This window comes from Monodon monoceros, unplaced genomic scaffold, assembly GCF_005190385.1.
Source record: "Monodon monoceros isolate NGI ecotype Baffin Bay Population unplaced genomic scaffold, NGI_Narwhal_1 Super_Scaffold_2, whole genome shotgun sequence".
NCBI lineage: Eukaryota > Metazoa > Chordata > Mammalia > Artiodactyla > Monodontidae > Monodon > Monodon monoceros.
This window is the reverse complement of record NW_021703776.1, coordinates 48,754,376-48,776,634: the sequence shown is the minus strand read 5'-3', so window position 1 is coordinate 48,776,634 and position 22,259 is coordinate 48,754,376. Positions and strand designations below refer to the sequence as shown.

The 22,259-nt window shown below is 34.7% G+C and overlaps 1 protein-coding gene across 3 annotated transcripts in view; it reads left to right on the top strand.

Moving 5' to 3' along the window:
• Window positions 1-22,259, top strand: part of VPS50 (VPS50 subunit of EARP/GARPII complex) — a 140,205-nt gene that overhangs the window by 53,266 nt on the left and 64,680 nt on the right. For 2 of the 3 annotated variants that reach the window (XR_003795229.1, XM_029233543.1), the window contains exons 13-16: window positions 7,906-8,038; window positions 11,028-11,119; window positions 15,176-15,270; window positions 15,606-15,704. Coding sequence is in view for 1 of the 3 variants with exons in the window: in XM_029233543.1 (XP_029089376.1) it covers window positions 7,906-8,038; window positions 11,028-11,119; window positions 15,176-15,270; window positions 15,606-15,704 (419 nt within the window). In the remaining 2 variants the exon portion in view is untranslated. The remainder of the gene's footprint in view (window positions 1-7,905; window positions 8,039-11,027; window positions 11,120-15,175; window positions 15,271-15,605; window positions 15,705-22,259) is intronic. The other variant, XR_003795230.1, reaches the window with a different exon arrangement.

Below are 22,259 nucleotides of genomic sequence, written 5' to 3'. Positions count from 1 at the left end.
ATGGCCTCTAGATTCTTATTAAATTTATTATTTATAATTAAGGCTGAGATGTTGCTGGTTTTAACAAGCTAACTTCATGATTTTAATTTTGACCAGGTAGGTTGGTTGGGATGGTTAATAGTAGAGATGGGAGGTACAAAGTTTTAGTCTTAACTGATAGTGATGAGATTGGAAATCAGATCTGTGGATTCTGTGAAAGTGTTAATCAAGATTTGATTAAGGAGTGACTTTTGATGTTTGAATAGTGAAGGTTAGTTGTAATGCTGTGTTGAGCTTTTTGCATTGTAACATCTGGATTTGTGAATCTTCTCTAAATCCTGACCCCCCAGGATATTTGTTACCTGTGATCACTGGTTACTAGACATGTATGTTATCTGTATGGAGGTTGTGAGTTACAAAAAAAAAAAAAACTAGGTTACTTAAAATATTCCTCCTTTTCTGCATGATTTTTGATAGTTCTGAAATACTACACCTTTTTCCTCTTTTCTTTTCACCTCTCAACCTTTCCTGAATAAATTGGTACTACTAGCTTTAGAATGGAAGTGGAAAATAGCTCTGGAACACAGAGAAATGTTTGATAAGTAAATTTCTATTTCCCATATATTCTTTTTTTTTTGCGGTACGCAGGCCTCTCACCGCTGTGGCCTCTCCCGCCGCGGAGCAACAGGCTCCGGACGCGCGGGCCCAGCGGCCATGGTCCCCAGGCGCAGCCGCTCCGCCGCACGTGGGATCTTCCCGGACCGGGGCACGAACCCGTGTCCCCTGCATCGGCAGGCGGACTCCCAACCACTGCACCACCAGGGAAGCCCTCTATTTCCCATATATTCTTAAAAAAATTTTAAGACATGCTATTTAGTTCTTTGGGGTGTCTCACTGTGTGAATATTTTCTAAATTGCTTAATTCAAGGCTTTCGTTGCTATCATTGCTATGTGGTAAGAACATTGAACTGGAATTGCAATATGGCACTCCTCTGCCTTGGTATTCCTGGTTTTATACTAAATGAATCACCTGTTAATTGGGACTCGAACTGAGTTACAGTGTTAGGTATCTAGTAATAAGTGAATGGATTAAACCAATGAAGAGGTAGCAGATCCAGGAATCTCTAACACTGTTTCATGAAAGGTGAACCTAAGATACCCAGAGTGGTTTACTATCTAAGGGCATGTGACTGGTAAGTTGTAGAATTGGTGCTGGCTGGGATGCAGGGCTTCCAATTTCTTGTCTAGTTCTCTTTCTGTTATGCTCTGCTGGTGTGAAGAAGGATTGATGTCTAAGTGGAAGTTGTAATTCAGAAACTCAGATTCTCTTCTTGGCCTGCCTTTTATTTTCTGACTACTTATACAATTATTTGCTTATTTGTTGGTTTCTTTGAATCTGTCTTGTTATAGTTATGGTTCACACATGTCTGTGTAATAAGTTTCTCTATTTGAAATTTGGAGGTGATTTTTATAAATTAACGAGAGAGCACTAGTTATGAATGATTTTAGTGATAAGGTATTAAAGGCATCAGAAGCATTTGTTGCTTTGAGAATTGACACTAGTTGATTGCACAGTATAGGGGAAAGTGGTTTCTGGAGTCCAACTTTAAAATAAAATGACTCTTTTTTTTTTACATCTTTATTAGAGTATAATTGCTTTACAAAGGTGTGTTAGTTTCTGCTTTATAACAAAGTGAATCAGTTATACATATACATATGTTCCCATATCTCTTCCATCTTGTGTCTCCCTCCCTCCCACCCTCCCTATCCCACCCCTCTAGGTGGACGAAAAGCACGGAGCTGATCTCCCTGTGCTATGCGGCTGCTTCCCACTAGCTATCTACCTTACGTTTGGTAGTGTATATATGTCCATGCCTCTCTCTCGCTTTGTCACAACTTACCCTTCCCCCTCCCCATATCCTCAAGTCCATTCTCTAGTAGGTCTGTGTCTTTATTCCTGTCTTACCCCTAGGTTCTTCATGACATTTTGTTTTTCTTAAATTCCATATATATGTGTTAGCATACGGTATTTGTTTTTCTCTTTCTGACTTACTTCACTCTGTATGACAGACTCTAGGTCTATCCACCTCATTACAAATAGCTCAATTTCGTTTCTTTTTATGGCTGAGTAATATTCCATTGTATATATGTGCCACACCTTCTTTATCCATTCATCCGATGATGGGCACTTAGGTTGTTTCCATCTCCGGGCTATTGTAAATAGAGCTGCAATGAACATTTCGGTACATGACTCTTTTTGAATTATGGTTTTCTCAGGGTATATGCCCAGTAGTGGGATTGCTGGGTCATATGGTAGTTCTATTTGTAGTTTTTTAAGGAACCTCCATACTGTTCTGCATAGTGGCTGTACCAATTCACATTCCCACCAGCAGTGCAAGAGTGTTGCCTTTTCTCCACACCCTCTTCAGCATTTATTGTTTCTAGATTTTTTTGAGGATGGCCATTCTGACTAGTGTGAGATGATATCTCATTGTAGTTTTGATTTGCATGAAATGACTCTTATTGTCAGCATAGTCTTCAAGTACAGAGATGAACACATTTTTGCTTAAATCTATTAAAAACTATATTTATATATCTATCCCACCTTGCCTTTTTTCGTAAACTATTTACTTTCTGTGTATTTAGTGTAATGAATCTATACATTTGTTTCTATTTTAGAATATAAATTTAGGTAAGAATCATCTTGCTCAGTACATCATAGTCTTATGTTTGTACATATGAACATATTTGAAGATAAGTTTGGGAGACTTTTAGACGTGGGCATTGGCCTAGCTAGATTTGTGAATTATTTACACTTGAGTAAGTTTGGTGAGAAAAAGCTTGGTATAATTTCATTAAATAATTTCAACGTTTTCTGAAAAAAATTTCCTATAAACATTTCTGTGTGTATAATCTCATCCAAACCCATTAAAGTTTAGTAAATAGTCAAGAGGTAACACAGTAAAGAACCTCCTTTTCCTTGAATAAATAGGCAAGTGATATAGCTAGACAGTGGTTGGGTGGAGAATAGAAGGTAGTTCCAATTCAATTTTCTGGTTTGTTAAACTGTGGCAAGTATTATAAAAGTTAATTGGTGGGCTATAGCACAATTATTTGTATAGTTATAATTTTTCTTTGGGAAAAATAAGACTAACACTGCCTTCCTTTTATCTGTCAGAAAGATATGTTGGGATATAATTAGATTAAATTTATTTGCATAATATAAACACAAATTTATGCAAAGTTGAGTTTATGAAAGTTTGTATAAGAGTACCTTTATTCCGGTGAATGATTTTTGAGTTGCAGCCCAGAATGTTTTTGTGATTTTTGCTTTTCTTTGTCCTCTGCTTTTAGCTTTTTCCTGACCTTGTGCATCATTATCGGTTTTCATTACATGTGTGTGGTATGAGAGCTATGTCAGTTGTAATGATGTGGTAAAAATAAACCAAGGAAAAAAGCAAGACTGGTTCATTGTAAAGGTAGTAATTATAATAGTAAACAGGGAAAGTCGACATAAAAAGTTACCCCAAATTATGGCATAAATATGCAGAAATATTTGTGTTGATCTCTGCAAGCCATGTGTAAATCTGGATAGCCATTCTAATTTTTCTGCAAATAGGTACCCATAGCCAATTCGGTATACTCAGAAGTTTCACTCCCTCCTGTGTTCCTTCCATTTTTATTCCCCATGCCACCTCTTACAGGTAACTGACTTCAGTGTTTTCTTCTTTATATTCACTGTGTTTATTTTTTTGATGATAGGCAAATATATCATTAAATTTTTTTCTATTTCTTATGACATACATATATATATAAAAACTTTTCCCTTTCTCACATGTATATGTATCATATGAAAGGGAAAATTTTTTATTTAAAAAATTTTTAAAATGTATATGTCTGCTTATCATTATTTTTCACAGTTGCAAAGTGCTCTTTTGTGTGTGTGAAGTTTATCCAGCTGATCTCCTGTGTTTGGACATTTAGATAGATTCCAGTATTTTGCAGTTACAGATAATCCTTCAACGAATAACCTTGTGCATATGTATTTTTACATCGTTTGAAGTACACCTTCAGGGTAAATTCCTAGAAGTGAGATTGCTGGGTCAAAGGGAAAATACACATGTAGTTTTGTTAGTGTGGTTTTGTTAGATAATGTCAAATTCATTTCCAGAGGATTGTATCGTTTTGCGTTCCCACCAGCAGTGGATGAGAGTTCCTGTTTTTTTGTTCACAGCCTTGCCAACAGAGTATATATGGTATCAAAGATAAACAAAACTGGACACTAATTAAAGTGGTATGGACAGATTTCAATCAGTAATATACTGTTGTAATGGGGAAAAGAATCCATTGTGAACTGAACTCAGCTTCCATTTGTACAGGGGTCACTGGGCATTGTAAAGGGAGAAAGAGGGACTAGGAAGGGGGATGAGCCAGGGGCTCAGAAGAAGCAAGGAAGTGAAAAATTACAAAAAACAAGGGGGCTTGGTTCATGTGAAACCCATCTGGGTTAGGCTCCCACCTTCTCCCTCAGAGACTGGGAGACGGGTCCTATCTTCAGGTTTTAGCTGGAACAAACATATTCTTTTGGCAGCCTTGACTTTTCTCAGGTAAGCACTTTAAGGGGTGCTAGGGTCATCCTAGGGTTGTGGCCGTGAGCTGCTAGAAACTACATTAGTGTCTTGTTCAATTCTTTGTAGGTCAAGATTGAGGACTATTGAAGGAGAGGGCTCAGGGAGCCGGCTAGAGTTTGGTCAAGGGGAGAATCTTTGTTAATGGTCAGCTTTAAAATTTGCACTGATCTGATGAGTGAGAATTTGTTTCTTACTGTAGTTTTAATTTACATTTGCCCTATTATGAGTGAAGTTGGGTATGTTTTCAAATATTTAAGGGCCATCTTTATATCTCTGTTAAGTGTGTTTATATCTTCTTCCCATTTTTCTATAGGATTTTTGGTCTTTTCCCCAAAAATCTTTAAGTGTTCATTATAAATGTGAGATTTTTTTTATTGTGACATGTATTGTGAATACTTTTTTCAGGTTTATCATTTGATTTGTTTACTGTTGTTTTTTTGTTGTTATACAAAATTTATAAAATATTTTATGTAGTAAAATTTATCAAATTTTACTTTTATTACCACTGAATTTTGAGTCATAATTACAAAGCCTTTACCTATATCAAGGTGAGAGAAGAATTAACTCATGTTTTCTTTGGGTGCTAGTATAGTTTTATTTTTTAGGTTCAGCTGTCTTATCCATTTGGAGTTTGTTCCTGTGGGTGGTGTGAGGAGTAGATCTAATTTAGTCTTTTCCAACTGACCATCCAGTTGTCCCAACACTATTAATGAAAAAGACTGTCTTCACTTAAGTGATATGAGATGCTATCTTTATCATATACCATATTTTTATATGAGGCTAGATCTATTTCTGGATTGTTTTTATTGGTATCTCAGTAAATTCATAAATTAGGGAAACTGACATCTCTGATGTTGAGACATGCTAACCAAGAGTGAGGGATGTCTTTCTATTTGTTCAAGTCTACCTTTATGTCTTTCATTTTTTTTTTTGTTTTTGTTTTTTTTTTTTTTTTGCGTTACGCGGGCCTTTCACTGCTGCGGCCCCTCCCGTTGTGGAGCACAGGCTCCGGATGCGCAGGCTCAGCAGCCATGGCTCACGGGCCCAGCCGCTCCGCGGCATGTGGGATCTTCCTGGACTGGGGCACGAACCCGCGTCCCCTGCATTGGCAGGCGGACTCTCAACCACTGCGCCACCATGGAAGCCCATGTCTTTCAGTTTTCTTCATAGAATTTTGGATCATTTTTTGTTAAGTTTATTCCTAAAATTTTTATCTTTTTTATTATAAGTGATTTCTCATTCATTGTATCTTATAAATAGTTATTATTTGTGTATATGAATTCTGTTATTTTTATATGTTAATTTTATAACCTGCTACCTTGCTGAATTTTTTTTTGCGGCACGCGGGCCTCTCACTGTTGTGGCCTCTCCCGTTGTGGAGCACACGCTCCGGACGCGCAGGCTCAGCGGCCATGGCTCACGGGCCTAGCCGCTCCACAGCATGTGGGATCCTCCCCGACTGGGGCACAAACAGTGTCCCCTGCATCGGCAGGCGGACTCTCAACCACTGTGCCACCAGGGAAGCCCTTTGCTGAATTCTTTTACTGTTTGAGTTTTATCATTCATTCTCTAGGAATTATATTCTAGGTATATTATGTCATTTACAGATAGAAGTAGTTTTATTTCTTCTTTTCCTGTTCTTTTGCGTCTTATCATTTTCTCTAGTCTAATTGCATTGGCTAGTACCTCAAGAACATTGTTAAAAAGTTGTGGAGGGCTTCCCTGGTGGCACAGTGGTTGAGGGTCCGCCTGCCGATGAAGGGGATGCGGGTTCGTGCCCCGGTCCGGGAAGATCCCACATGCAGCGGAGCGGCTGGGCCTGTGAGCCATGGCTGCTGGGCCTGTGCGTCCGGAGCCTGTGGTCCACAACGGGAGAGGCCACAGCGGTGAGAGGCCTGCGTACTGCAAAAAAATTAAAAAAAAAAAAAAAAAAAAAAAAAAAGTAGTGGAGATAGTGGACATTCTTGTCTTCTTCCTGACCACAGTGGATATGCACTAAAGCTTCCTCATCTTAGGGAAATGTTTATCTGTTTTTATTTTCTCATGAGTTATTATTAGGAATGGCTGTTGAATTTTGTCAAACCCTGAAAAAGGGTTTTCAGCATGTTTGGGGACAATCATTTTGTTTTTCTTCTTAGACCTATTAATGTGACAGATTGTTAATAGATCCTATAAGATTGAACCATTGTACTGTTCTTGGCATAAGCCCCACTTGGGCAGCCTGACTCCAGCGGTTAACAGCGCCTTTATTTTACTACTTCTTAGTTGAGTTTCAGAGATTTGACATGCCTACACAAAAGTATACTTGCTGAGTCATACAAATTAGTATTTTTATTAATTGCTTGATGAATGAATGTTTTAGTAAATGGGGAATTTAGAGGAGGGGGAAATCATTATGGAGAGAAAAAATACTTTTTGAAAGAGAAAGGACGACTACCAACTGGGATTTCCTGAGCATCAATAACACCATAGCTATACTTTCTATATAGCTTATTTCTACTAGCTATTTATTTTGGAGGGCTTGCATCATAGTCTTATTAGCCTTTCACTGTTTTATCAGCATGATCAGTTGTGGTTGATTGATTACAAATTGAAGAAATGCTATGAAATCTCAAATGATGGAGCAGATGCTCCACTGTGACAGACAGAAAGCCTGCAAAATAGAATCGAGGCATTATTCTACCTGCAGAAAAAAAGGGCAGAATGAGAAACTGATAGTTTTTACAAAGGATAGAGGGAGAAAAATCCATGCATTTCCTTTAGGGAGAAGATTTTGGACCACATATTGTTTCATAGCCATGTTATATAAAACATTTTAAAATGCTCTTGTCAAATATGAAATATCTATATCCATGTGATTTACAGAATTTGCAGATTGTCAGTTACTTAATTTACATAAATAAAATGATTGACTTGTAAATTATGACCACCTTTTTGCAAGTTGTAACTTGGGTCCAAGGGTGAGTGTAAAGCTGCATTTCATGCTAAGAACATGGCTTTGAAAAAATATATTTGGGGAAGTTTGCACTCCTGGTTATGAGAGCGCTTGCCATTCAGTAGTATGTGGATTCATAGTATATGGACTGATACTCCAAATACTAAATACTAAATAGCCATGTTGAAATAGGAATTACTTGAACAAAATTTTCTTGCCATTGAACTTTCTTTTTAGATATATCAGTGGAAGAAATTTTCTTATCTAATTCTTGAGTGCATTTGATTGACACCATAACATTTTGATTAACTTTGTGTTAAACATGATAATTTGAAAGCTGGCTCTTGTCATTTTCTTCAGCATGTTACACCAGACAGCTATATTCCATGCCTTGCTGACCTGTGCAAAGCACTGTGGGAGGTTATGCTCAGCTATTACAGAACTATGGAATGGCATGAAAAGCATGACAGTGAAGATACTACTTCTGCTTCTGGTAGGAAATTATTTTGATTTGATTTTAAAAACTGAACTATAAATACACCGTATTTCTGGAGTAAGGAGAAAGAAAAGGGACAGCTATACTTTTAGAATTTCAGGGACCGTGATGACCATAGTTAAATGTTCACCAGAGAAAGTGATTCAGCTGCTATAAAAACTCCATTACCTTTGGGGATTAACTGGGCGGAAGGACTTCTTATGTGATAGGTATTACAAGTTTCCAGGAATATGTGGTGATGACCTTAGGACTAAGTTATTAAGAAAGAGCTTTAAAAAAAAATGAGTTGCAAACTAGGTAGGACGTTGGTCTGTCCAAATTTACTATAAAATTAATGCTAATGTTCAATATTAAGTCTTTTTGGCTAATTTTCAAGTTGTACTAATAAAACTAGATTCTAAGAATTAATAATTATACTGATACTTTTCTTCCTGAAAATAGATAGCAGGACATAAAAATTTCATAAAAAATGATGTTTTTAAATACCATCTTTGCAAGCAAAATACAACTTTAAATGTTTATGGTATAGTCATAAAGAGAAAATCTTTGAGAAATTATATTAACTAGGCATGTTTAAATTACTTCATGTAATTATATATCTTAAGTGATTATCCTTGAACAATAGCTAAGATTAAGTATTCAAAATACTTTTTAAAGTATAAATGAGTCTACCAGTATTTAGTATGGGCAAAATAAATTATACTGTACCTGTTTTTTTGTATTACATACAGTTTAATATAGCTAGTCAATCAAGTTATTCTAGTAACTTCTAATTTCTGAAGTGTTTGGTTTCTGTGATTGTGTGGGTGGAGGAATGCGCAAATCTTAGTTTGATTAAACATAGGATTTTGGTAGTATAGAAGACATACGTTTAATATTTATCTTAACTCATAAGCTCATAAATATAGATAGCAAAAAATAAGAAAGATAAATTCTGTGGAAGGATTTTCATTCTTTTAGAAATATTGTTGAGGGAGGAAGAGGTTTAAAGGAAGAGAGAGAAAGGAGAAAGTAGAAAACAGGGGGCATTGAGCCAGGATTCTAGGCCAGACTAGGCCAGTTGGGTATTTTTACCCAACTCCTCTACTACCTCTGGGAGTATGGGCTTTGCAGTCAGAGATACCTCGCTTCAAAGTTTGACTGCCATTTACCAAAGGCGAGAATGTGAATAGGTCACTTTATCATCTCCAGGCCTCAGTTTGCTACTTAAAATGATAGGTTAAGAAAACAAAACAAACAAAAAGCTTCATAATGTAGTAACACATCTACCTGTAGGATTGCTATAAAGTTTAGAGAAAGTGTGAAAGTGCTTACACTGGTTGTTATTAATATCATCAAAGGAAATGGATCAAGAGAGATGATTATAATAATAATGAAATGTCTATAGGCCCTTTTTTTTTAAAATTTCATTTTACTTAGGGAATTCCTGGGCTTAAGGGATTTTTTCCCCCACAAAGTTTATCTTGTTTTGGCAACATTTTTTTTTTCTAGATATGGTACCAGTTTAGATATCTCAGCACCTCTTTTCCTTTTTATAGTACATCATTTAAGGAGAAACCAAAGGAAAAGTTTGGAACAAAATTAATACATACTTTAGATATAAGAGTATAGAAGACAATATATACTTATCATGGTGAAGCTCGCTTTTTGCTTCAGGCTAATAGTTTACAGGTATTATGTATTGTATGCATTTTCATTGGGGTATAGATTCAAACTTAAAACCCTATTTGAGGGCTTCCCTGGTGGTGCAGTGGTTAAGAATCTGCCTGCCAATGCAGGGGACACAGGTTTGAGTCCTGGTCCAGGAAGATCCCACATGCCCCCCGTACGCAGCAACCAAGGCCCAACGCAGCCAAAAATAATAAAATAAATAAATTAAAAAAAAAAACTCTATTTGAACCTTCTATACTTAGTCCTCTTTGCTAAAATTCCTTCACCCTAATCTGTATAATTTAAGAATGTTGAGGACTCTGATCAGTCTAATAGTCAGGTGACAATATCTAGTACTGTAAAAAGTTATTTGTTCACCAGAAATTCTTCCTTTCTTATTCACATTAAGGACTAAAATTGTAGGAATCAGTAATTTAAAAGTTATTCTTCACAGAACTTCATACAGCTGAAAGGGCCTCTAGAGTTCATCCGTTGTTGTTCTCTAGCGATACTACTGGTGTCCTAACACTTCACCATTCTAAATAAACTAAAGCTGTAGCTCAGGTGCACTGCTCTGAGCTGCTGGGTTCCTAATAGCCAGACCATACAGATGATATGGCTTAAGCTGTAGGAGTAGTCACAAGTACATTAGGCATGTATCTGGGGCCTGGCCTATGAAAGGGCCTTTTGCTGCTTACCAGTGGATACCTTGCTAGCCTAAGATGAGATCATATCCTCAGTTGTTCTGCACAGTTTACTTGCACAAAGGCATAATTTTTAAAATATAATGTGTACGTGTATTTTCAGTTGCTTTTAGGGGGAGAATTATTTTGAGGCAGCTCATTGATCTTACCTGTTGAACTGTTAGATTATTTACCTGGAATGGATAAAAGTATTCTGGATCATGAAAAATATAAAATGTATGCATCATTGCCTCACTACATGAGCAGTTTTGCACTCTGTACTCTTGTTAACATGCATATTAATTGAAAATTGGGTTAGTTGGTCCTGTAATGCCCTGGCAGTAGGCAGTATATGGGTCATTAAGAATCTGGTTTCTGGGATCACACTACCCAAGTTGGAATCCCAGCTATAATCATGTATAAGCTGAGTGGTCTTAGGTATAAAGTACTTAACATTTCAGAGTCTGAATTTGTCTGTCTTATCAAATGAGTTTAATCCTAATTTCTGTTTTTTGACATTGTTTTGGTTGTATAAATATTGAGAATATTTTCTGTATTTTACACATGCTTACAATATATGAGAATCCAAATTTTTTTTTTGAAAACAAAAATGTGAAGCAAATTTTAAAACGTATACCATCTTTTATTTTCAGAAGGGAGTAATATGATGGGTACTGAAGAAACAAATTTTGATCGTGGCTACATAAAAAAGAAATTAGAACATGGACTTACACGAATATGGCAGGTTTGGTTTTTTTAAACTATTTTTTTACAAAAGCAATAGAAACCTTCATGTCAAAGTTGTTTTAGAAATTCAGTATTTAAGTTTTCTGTATTTGTTTTCCCTGCAGGTCTAATCATGTGTTAGTTTTTCTTTGGAATAAGTCTACCATTTGAGTTCTGTAATTTAGTTGTCAATTATATTTGACTATAAGTGGCAGTAGAAAAATTTTTAATTTGAAAATATCAATTGGAAATATTCCTTGATTATATTTTGCTTTTAGTGACCTAACAGATTTGTGCTTTCCTAAAGAAGTTGTTTTCTTATTGAGATACTGTTTATTTTGTGTGTGTTTTTCTTCCTTTTCTATTAATTTTAGGAAAAGGATAACTATATAATAGATGACATAGTTGGGTTGGAGTCTAGAACAGAATGAAGAATTCTAAGTCAGTGATTTTTGTGCCTTGAGTGAATCTTATGTATTTATTGACTGAATGTGTATTCCTTGGCTTTTCTTTTGCAGTTTAGTAGCTTAGTTGTTATCAGATAACTAGATTTGTTAATTTGTTAAAAATTTTCACTTCCTAGATAAGTGTAATTTCTTTGATGATAACTTTGTTCTTTTTGGACTGCTTCAAAATTTAGAAGACGATAGACACTTTGACCATATTATGGTCTTTTAAAATGTATTTTTTATTTTTCTAATGAAGCTGATGTTTAGTTTGAAAATCTTTTATAGGATTTCTTTTGAAAAAAATGTTTAGGAAAATATATACTGAAAACATAAATTTCCTCAAGAATCACTTAGCAGTTATAATTTAGTGCTCTTCTGACTTTTGATAACTTTCTATTGCAGATATGCTATTTGAATTTATACTATAATATTTAAATATGTGATAGTGGTAAGAGCTTTGCCTTTTGTGTTTTCTGATATGACCATATGAAACAAATTTTTAGTTTCCCATTAATTATGGTTTGGGGCTGACTTTTTTCTGAATGTTATATATAACAGAAAGGAAAATCTCATTCTCTAGTGTCAGATATGAGTTGTTTCTAATTTAGTCTTCTAACAGGCTCTAATTATACTTTGTTGAAATTGTAGAATCTATGATAGAATTTCTGGTAATTCAAAGTACTTTGGATTATTGGCCTGGTATTTTATATAGCTAGTTTCTATTCAATCTGGCAACCTGATGTCATTCTTGATATAGGAATATCTGTTAAATGTAAGATTTAGTAAAGCTATTATCATTTAAGTGTTTGGCCAGTTTAATGAAAGTCATCATGCTTTTGAATATAGATAATTGTGTTGTAGGTTTCAAGTTTTAGAATATCTTCATCTCCACCCACTTCAAGTCCCTTTTGCACCTCGAACCCCAATTCTCATCCAGTTCTACACAGGACTTTGTGTACGTTAGGAACTCACTAGTATTTGTTAAATTGAAATTACAAAGCTCAATGCAATTGAAAAAGGCAAAAGCTCTGAAAAATAAATGTTTTTTGAGAACACATCTGGCAGACAAAACCTGGCAGGAATTGAGTTCATTTGATAGCACAGTCTGACCAGTATTGTCATTTGGCTTTTTGTAGTATTTATTTATCCCATTAAGGTGAACATTCATATGTTGAAGGGATATAAATGTGTTTTATTTTGCCCTAGACCCCACTGGGGATGTTATATAATATATGCTATACATACCATAATATATTTCTAATATCTGAAATGCTAAATTCCAAAGCACAAGTGAGCATGTGACAGTTTATTGACATCATAAATTTATTATAGAGATGATAACTGATTGAGAAGCATAAGAAGATAGTTAATGTTTCTGACATAAAACTAAATTCAGAATCATAATCACCTTGATAATTATTATAAAAACTTTTCAGTTTGGAGAATATTGTTGCAAATTTTCCATGCATTTTGACTCAGTCAGAACCTTTAAAGGAAAAAGGTTGTATCAGTCATAATATGTGTATCGCACTGTTTGTGGGTTTAAGAACACCGTGGTGAAAGCATGGTCCTTGACCTCATGGAGCTTACATATCCAACCATGTGAAAGTCTTGGTCTTTCAAGATTTTCTTTTTAGTCTTTAAATATTTGATACGTGAGAAGTGACAGTTTTAAAATGCGTATTATTTCTTTCTTTTACTATAGAAAATTAGGGTTGGAGTATTTCTACTTTTTGTGAATTTGAGATTTTCTTTACAGCCTAATAAACCACCCACTTTTAAAGTTCTTCCTGGGGCATTTGAAAAATAACCATGTATTTCTTCTTTGTATTGGGAATTAGGTTCTCTTTGTAAATTAAAGCAGTTTATTATTTATATGTATTATTCTCATCTATATTCTTATATGGTTGTGGTTTTCTTGGTCTGTGCTGTTCTGCGGGAGGAGTTTTAATCTTCCGGAATGATTGTAGTTTTTGTCAGGTTTTTCTTTTATTTCTAACAGCTTTTGTTTTTATACTCGGATGCCATGTTGATTGATGATGCAATGCTAATAACCACTGTACGTACCCTCATTGTACATAATTCTCTTTATTAATTAAAAAAAATAGCTCTTTTCTCCTTAGGCATTTTGCAGTGAATTCTAGTTTGCTTTATTATTACCATTGCTGTATTTATTTTGTTCATATTTTCCTGATAAATCCTTGACTTTATTTTAAATGTTTTTCTATCATGTTTTAGTTTTAAAAATAAAGATAATATATAAAGTTCTTAGTATAATGCTTGACAAAAGTAAATAATCAGAAAACAGTAGTTTTTACTGCTGTTTATTAAGCTTTTATGTGTATATTAGCACTGTTTCTGATTTATTTTTCCTATTCTATTGACTTTTCTCTATATTGCTAGCATTTTGGGGGTCGTTTTTAATATATTTAATATAGGTGGTACAAGTCCTCCATCATCCCTGATAACTTCATCCTTTCAAAGTGCTGTTTTTAAAAAAGAGGTTATTGTCTATTTATTATTTCTAGTGAATTTTAGAATAATTGTTGAGAAGAAAAGTTTTTGTGTGTGTGTGATTTTGGTTAGAATTTCACTGTATCCCTACATTAACTTGGATAAATTGACATATTTACAGTATTTAGTCAGGTATTCAGTCCCTTGATTCTCAATTTATGGAAATTTCTTTTGTATCCCATTAGAATTGTTAGTTTTTTGTTATAGGTCTGATAGCTCTTATTAAAGTTATTCCTAAGTATATTGTATTTTCAATATTTGTTTTAAAAGAAATCTCTCCATTTTTAGGTGCTTCAGCCAGGTATACGTGAAAACTGTTAATTTTTCTATACTGTACTTAAACACGTCACACAATATCTTATTAATTCTAATCATTTTTGAATTAATTATTTTGGGGTTTCTAGCGTACTGAACCATGCCCAAATAATGATGATTTTTATCAGTATATCTAGTATGAGGACATAATTCTTATCTTGCATGTGTGTGTGTATTAGTAGTGATGATTGTGTTCCGTACTATTTTTTTTTAATTAGTTAATTTATTTATTTTTAGTTGCATTGAGTCTTTGTTGCTGCGCGGGCTTTCTCTAGTTGCGGTGAACGGGGGCTACTCTTCGTTGTGGTGTGTGGGCTTCTCACTGCGGTGGCTTCTCTTGTAGCGGAGCACAGGCTCTAGGTGTGCGGGCTTCAGTAGTTGTGACACACAGGCTCAGTAGTTGTGGCACGTGGGCTCAGTAGTTGTGGCTCACGGGCTCTAGAGTGCAGGCTCAGTAGTTGTGGTGCACGGGCTTAGTTGCTCCGTGGAATGTGGAATCTTCCTGGACCAGGGCTCGAACCCGTGTCCCCTGCATTGGCAGGCGGATTCTTAACCACTGCGCCACCAGGGAAGCCCCAAGTCTGTACTATTTTTATATCTGATGTTCATGGAATTGTCTCTATGATACCACCCTAAATATGTTGACTATTAGCCTAACTAGATATTTTTTTTATCAAGTTAAGAATCTATTCCTGTCTCATTTTAATGTGTAACTATACAAAAAATGGCTCTGAGAACTTATTTTCTATATTTTGGATTTACTTGAAATATTTATTGTTTTGTTTTTTTTTTTATAGGATGTTCAGCTAAAAGTAAAAACCTACTTGCTTGGAACTGATTTGTCAATATTCAAATATGATGACTTCATCTTTGTTTTGGATATAATCAGCAGGTAGTGTTTGAGATCTTGTCTTATTCTTTAGTTTGATTCATTGAACCATGATAATCAATGAAATCATGAATCACTGAGTTGTAATGTATAACTTAATGGAAGTAAAGATAATTGAACATTCATAGTCTAATTTCTGCTAGGTTTATGTGTGAGTGTGTTTAAATATTTTTGCCCTTTGGATGTTTGTAAACTGTAATGAATGTGATCTTTAGAATTTCTTCACACATCCAAATTTTTATGATTTGTTATCTTTGAATAAAGATGACCTGTATTTCTCTTTTTTCCCTATAATAAACATGTTGCTGAAATTTACGTAAATCTTTCTGTCCAACTAGGTTGATGCAAGTTGGAGAAGAATTCTGTGGTAGCAAGTCTGAAGTTTTGCAAGAGTCTATTAGAAAACAAAGTGTCAATTATTTTAAGAACTACCATAGGTAAGAACTCTAATAAAATATGAATAGACTTATTTAGGTAGTGAGAATACCTTTGTCTAATGCTTAACCTTATAGTGTTAATTGGTTTAAAATAATTACTTTTGAATTTGAAAGACTATCTTTGTAGCTTTTTTTAGGATGGTTAAGGATTTTTTTTTACCAAAAATATCAAAGTATTCTGATTATTTTTTGTAAATTTCAATATGTGTTTTGTCTTGAGGGGCTTAAAATATTGAACTGACTTCTGTATGGGTGGAAGATGATTATTACATTAAGGATCCCCAGAAGAATTTGGCCACTATTCTCTACCTGCATATATGGTGTGAACTAGTAAGGAAGTTAAATCAGTAGCGGCAGCACTCAGTGAGTGGGGGATGCTTGAAACTGTGTGCCTTTTAGGAGTAAAAAGGCTTTCAGAGAACAGGGCATGATATTCAGAATGTAGCTACAAAGCCAAGATTTTGTACTACATTGCTTTGCAAAACAATCACTACTAACTTTACAAAGGGTGCCTAGGAATGGTTTTGGAAGTGGAAGAAGATGGGAAAGAATGTTTATACAGCAATGTGTTTGTATGCTTAAAGCAGCATTAAATTGAGAAAATATTTATTAGACCTTTCTTCATATAAGCTGGACCCTATGCTGTACACCTTATATACATTTTATCATTTGAATTGAGTTACAGCTCACTTTTTATACTGCATTTTTAATTTTTAAAATTAAGTTTTGATTTTGTTGTTATTTGGTGCTGGGGAGAGTTGGGATTTGAAGTTCTCCTTTCTCTCCTTGTTCGGAGTCAACCCCTGGTCACAGGGATATGTGCTATGTCAGAAGAGAGGTTACTGGACATGAAACCATTGACTAATTTATTATTAAATATATTTAAGTACACATTTTCTGTCTTAATTGTAAACTACTAAATATTTGTTTTGAAAGTATATTTAAGTTGATCCTGTACCAAAGCAGAGCCCTTGAGTTTCACAATTGAATGAAGAGAATGTTGAAAAAATTAAAAAAATTTTTTTAATTGATTATACCTCAGGAAAACAGTGGTAAGGGAACAACATGAAACCCTAACACTACCTTAATTTATAACTTCCTTTTCTGTTAAAACTTAAGCCCTGTTAAAACAGAAGGCTTGGCCTGTACACATTGCTGTCCAAAATGAGAGGGGCCTTATACTCACAGATCGGAAAGGATAAAGAACTATGAAGGAGCCAGAAGCTTCACTTACCCTATCAGAACGCAGGCATTGCTGGATGTCCATTTCTCAAAGATTGCTTTATATTCAACAAGACAACTGGGGTGTCTTTTGATGTTCATTGTGACTGCAAGATGTGTGTAATGCAAAAACATGGATTTGTTTAATGGTTTGCATTCTGCATTCCATTTTACTTACTGTCAAAAGGTGTCTGTCATCTGTGGCCACCAGGCAAGGGCATTTCTAGACTCTGACTATGATGGATATTCCTTACAAAAGTTCACCTTGATGAAATTAGAAAATATAGAAATGAATTATTGTTTCCCAAACACTCAATATTTTAATGGACTTTTCTTGTTAGAAACATTTGTGAAACTTGTTTCCCATTGAGGAGGCTGTATTGTATTCTTAGAAGGAGAGCAGGACTGGGAAATGGTAAACTCGGGATCTTACTACATTTTTGCCACCTGCCATCTCCCTGTCATTGGACAAATCATTTAACCCCTCTGAGATATGGTTCTATCTATCAATCGTAAAATGAGGTGGCTGGACTAAAAGGTCTCCCGAAGTATTACCTGCAGATCTTTCCCTTTTTTCTTGCTGCATTGTGTATTATAAAAATTGGAATAGGTTAAAAAAAAGTAAAGATGTAATCTTTCTTTGTAGTATTCTTCTCTTTTCCCAATGTTTAAACCAGTCTTGCTCATATACTGCCTGTAGTCATTCTCTCTCCAACAGCTGCCATTTGGGAAATTATAATGAAATCACTTGGTAAAGTTGGTGCCAACCATCAGTGTGTTCTGAAGTACATCTCTTTCTTTATAAAGCAAGATAAACTTGACAGGCAGTTTAGAAATGATGCCAATGTATATATATTGAGTCGACGAAAGTCGTTACATTAGCCAGTGATGAATCTAAATCTACTAAATTCCGATTTAATATCTCCTTCACCAAATCATATTACATAAATACCGAAAAATACCATGAAACATGGTGAAATATAGATCATCTGTTTCAATTTTGTTAAAGTGTTTAAATATGCTTACAATTTGTTTCATGGTCCTCTACTGCCAAGTAGAGCTCTTGAGAATAAAGAAATTCTTGAACCGAATTACTCTTATTTTAAGTCCATTTAGGTTGTTGGTTTGAAGATGTAAGCATAATAAAAAGGTGAAAATAGAAGCATTTTCCTCTTTGGCAGAACATCTGTTTATAAAAGGTACCTACGTTGCTTGTGGAAGTTGTATTAAAGCTTGCGTGCCATTATCTTTTTCTAGGGCAAAGCTGGATGAGAGTGTGAGGGAGCACAGTCTCTGTCATCTGTCAGTGTAAATTCTCATCTTTCAAAGACATATTTTATTCTCCCAGGTTTCTTTATGTTCAGGTTCTAAGTTTGTATATACCAAATGCTGTCATTCTTCTGCCAGATGTTGCAAAATTCCCCAAAGCACAAATAATCTAATTTGAACAGTAATGACATAGAAGTTATGTAGCAGTGTGCTATTCCCAAAACATTCTATTTAACAAGCACCTTTTATTTTTAATTACTTTAGTATTTAGAGCTTATAAATGTTTTCAATGATCCTAAAGGTGCACTGACTGATGTCAGAAGAGGGGAAAGGTCACCTATCCTTTTAGGGAGAAAGGTCTCTCCTTGCCTTTTAAGGTTTAAGTTTATTAAGGTTTGGTTTATTCCTTAAGTGTCTTTAAAATGTGTGTTTCTAGGGTCAGTTTTATTATCCATATACTTAGCTTTGTTTTCTGTCTGGATCAAATGATTTAATCATCTCTTCTGTTTCTGAATACTGGGCCTGACATTATCTAGAACTGACCTGCCGGCATGTGTTGCACCCCTACCCCTAATCCCCCACCCATATATCCTCTGCCAAATAAGTTGTTTTGGTTAAGGCTTCAGGGAGAGTAGTAAATAAGTTACCAATAATTTTAGTTGTTTTATGGGAGATCTCATAAAGAGTTTTTTTTTTTTTTTTTTTAAAGAAAAACCTAACCTATAATAGCTTCAATTTACAAGTGTCCACGGATATGTTTTCCTAGTATTGCTTTGTAACAAACTGTCCTGAAACTTACAGGCTTAAAACGACCATCATCTTCTCATTATTACATGTATTCTGTGAGTCAGGAATAATTCATGCAGGGATCAACTGATTCTTCTCCTTCTCATAGCACTGACTGAGGTGACTAAGCAGTACTCAGCTGGTGGAAAGCTTGTGTAGCAGGTTCAAGACGGCTTCACTTGCACCTTGGTGGAGATGGCTGGAAGGGTGTACAGCTGGGTTTGGTTAGTCAACATGTCTTCATGTGGCCGCTCCAGTATGATGATCTCAGGGTGGTTGGACTTCTTACGTGGCAGCTGGCTTCCCATAGGACTAGAGTTCCAAGAGAACCACACAGAGGCTGCATGACCTTTTTTGATATAGGCTCAGGAGTCATGACTACCACATTCCTTTGAATACAGGCTTGTCGTAAGGCTGGTCCAGACTCAAGAGGAGGGAAATTAGACTTTTTCTTTTGATTGGGGAGTGGTAAGGTCGTGTCATAGAAGAGCATGTGTGTGGGATAGGAGGTATTGTTGCAGCTCTCTTTGATATATTCCTTGGGAAAATAAGGAGAAATGTTTTCAGAAAATAATTTTTTTTGGACTTGGTGATAATGGTGCCAATAAGTTAAATTTATTTTTAATATGTGAAGTGTTTTACTGAAAATTTATGTAAAAGTACAACTATTTTCCATCTCTAAACTATAGAAGAGGGCTTAAATTTTGGACTTAAAATGAGAACAAAAGGAACAATGTCTTCATAATATGTATCTGTTACGTTACACTACTCCCTCTTCTCTATATATGTACATACACATAAATACACAATAATAATGGGTAGGCAACTATTAAACTCCTCTTAGTAAATACAGTTGTTACTGATTTCCAGTTTTCTTCCTGCTGGTAAAGCGTCTGGGGCAGTGTGGTGTTATCAGTGGCCTTGGGTTCCTACCTCTAATGTGTTACTCACTGGCTTCATGGCTTGTGTGATTTTAACCAAATTTTTTACTTCTCTGAGCATCAAATTCCTTCTCTTTAAAGTGTATAAAGGCTTATATTAGATATTCTACCTTCTTTAAACCTTGTGCTTTTATCATTCGTTTTTGGAACCTACATTTTATTGCTTCAAGTCTTTTATTAGGTTAAGTAAAAGATCTGTGTTTCGCACAGTTCTAATTCACTGAAATTTTTCCTTTAACTTGTAGGTCAATATATTTGAGACACGTTGTAGATCGGTTATTATCTCCTTCACTATATTTGCACTTTAAAATCTCTTTAATTTTATTTTGATTGTACATATTTTTTGTATACCAGAGAAGGTTTTTTGTGTCCTGCTTGTGTGTTGTTTCTAAAGATGCAGGTGGCACCCAGAGTGCTTAAAGTAATAATTGGGACTGCTTTTCATATAACTATGATTATAGTCAGTTGTGTTACTCAACGTCTGATTACAGTTTGTACTTTACATACTCATTCATCGCTTTTTCATCATAACTGCCATCTTTTTTGTGATTTAGAGTAAAATAGAAGAAAGGAAATAAAATGCAAATCTTTCAATTTGTGTAAAATGTTCTTGGGGAAAGAGATGCAAAGGAAGTTTTCTTTGGCTCTATTGAATCAATTTGGATAATATGAACCAACATCATTTACAGTAAAAAAAAAAAAAAAAAGAATAAATAAATAAATTTTTGCCTTTGACTATTGTTTCCAACCATGTTGCAGTGAAAAGAACAAGATTTGGAAATCGGGGCCCCTGTCTCTGCTGTCTACTACTTGTGACCTTGTGACCCTTCACAAGTGGATTAATGTTTCCTTGGGCCATTTGTGGCCTTATCTTAATGGGCCTGCCCTTTATTGCGGACAATTTGGGAGGGTAGTGAGTAGATTATTACAGTTTTTTCTTTTGAAAAACTTTATTAAATCATTCACATAAATGTATGCATATCTTATTGTACAACTGTATGAATTTTTTACATATATGTACACCACATAAACTGCCCGGATTAAGATATGGAACTTTTCCAATATCCTAGAACAAGGTACAAGGTGTATCCCTTGTACCTTTTCTCGGTCAGTAGCCTCCTCAGAGGTAACTGCTATTCTTTTGTCACCAATGACTAGTCATGCCCGTTTTGAACATTATGTAAATATTGTAGTTTTATAAATGTTGTTCTGAATTGTATTGCTTTTTATTTTAAATTTCCTGTTTCTTACACGCACATACACACACACACACACACGTTGATTTAGTTAGTATATTGACCTTGGATTCCTATGATCTGGTGGTTAAATTAGCATTTTATTAAATCTAATAGTTTGGAAATTCTTTTGAATTGTTTATACAATATGTCATTTGTGAATAATGATGGTTTTATATACGTCTTTCTAATCTTTGTATTGGTTAGGACTTCTGGTACAGTGTTGAAAAGAAGTGCCAACAAGGGATATCCTTTCATTCAGTACTTTATGATATTTGTATGATATTTGTGGTAGGCTTTTGTAGATACTCTATATCAGATTAAAGAAATTCCTAAGAGACAGTCAACTTTAAGGCAAGAAATATTGGTAAAAGTAAAGGGGATACTTCATAATGATGATAGATTGTTAGGAAGATATAATAATCCTAAATTTGTATATTCCTACTAAAATAAATTTAAAATATATAAAGCAAAAATATTCAGACTAAAAGGAGAAATAGACAAATTGATAATCATAGTTGGGAAATTTTATGTGTCACTTTCAGTAATTGGTAATACAAGCAGACAAAAAAATCAGTAAGGATATATGTTTGACCAACATATTAGTAAAATTTGCCTAATTGATATAGATATATGTATGTTTATACATGTGTATATGTATTACAACACTTGACAGCTGAAGAATTCATATTTTTTTTAAGAGCAGAAGGAAGGTTTATCAAAATCGATCAACTGCTGGGCTCTAAAGCAAGTCCTTAAAAAAAAAAAAGTTAGAAGATTGAAATCATAGAGAGCATATTCTCTGACCACAGTGGAATTGAACTACAAATAAATAACAGAGAGATAACGAGAAAACCTGCCAGGTTTTTGAAATTAACCTATTTTCAGTGTTAAAGAAGAAATCATATTGGGAATTAGAAATTACTTAAAAATGAATGATAAAGTATGATATAAAAATTGTGGGATATAGCTAAAGCAGAAGGGGAATTTTTAGCTTTAAATGCATTTTTTGGTAAAGAAGAATGTTTGAAAATCAGTGCACTAAACTTCCATTTCAAGAAGTTAAAAAAAATGACAGCAAATTAAACCTAAAATAGAGGGAA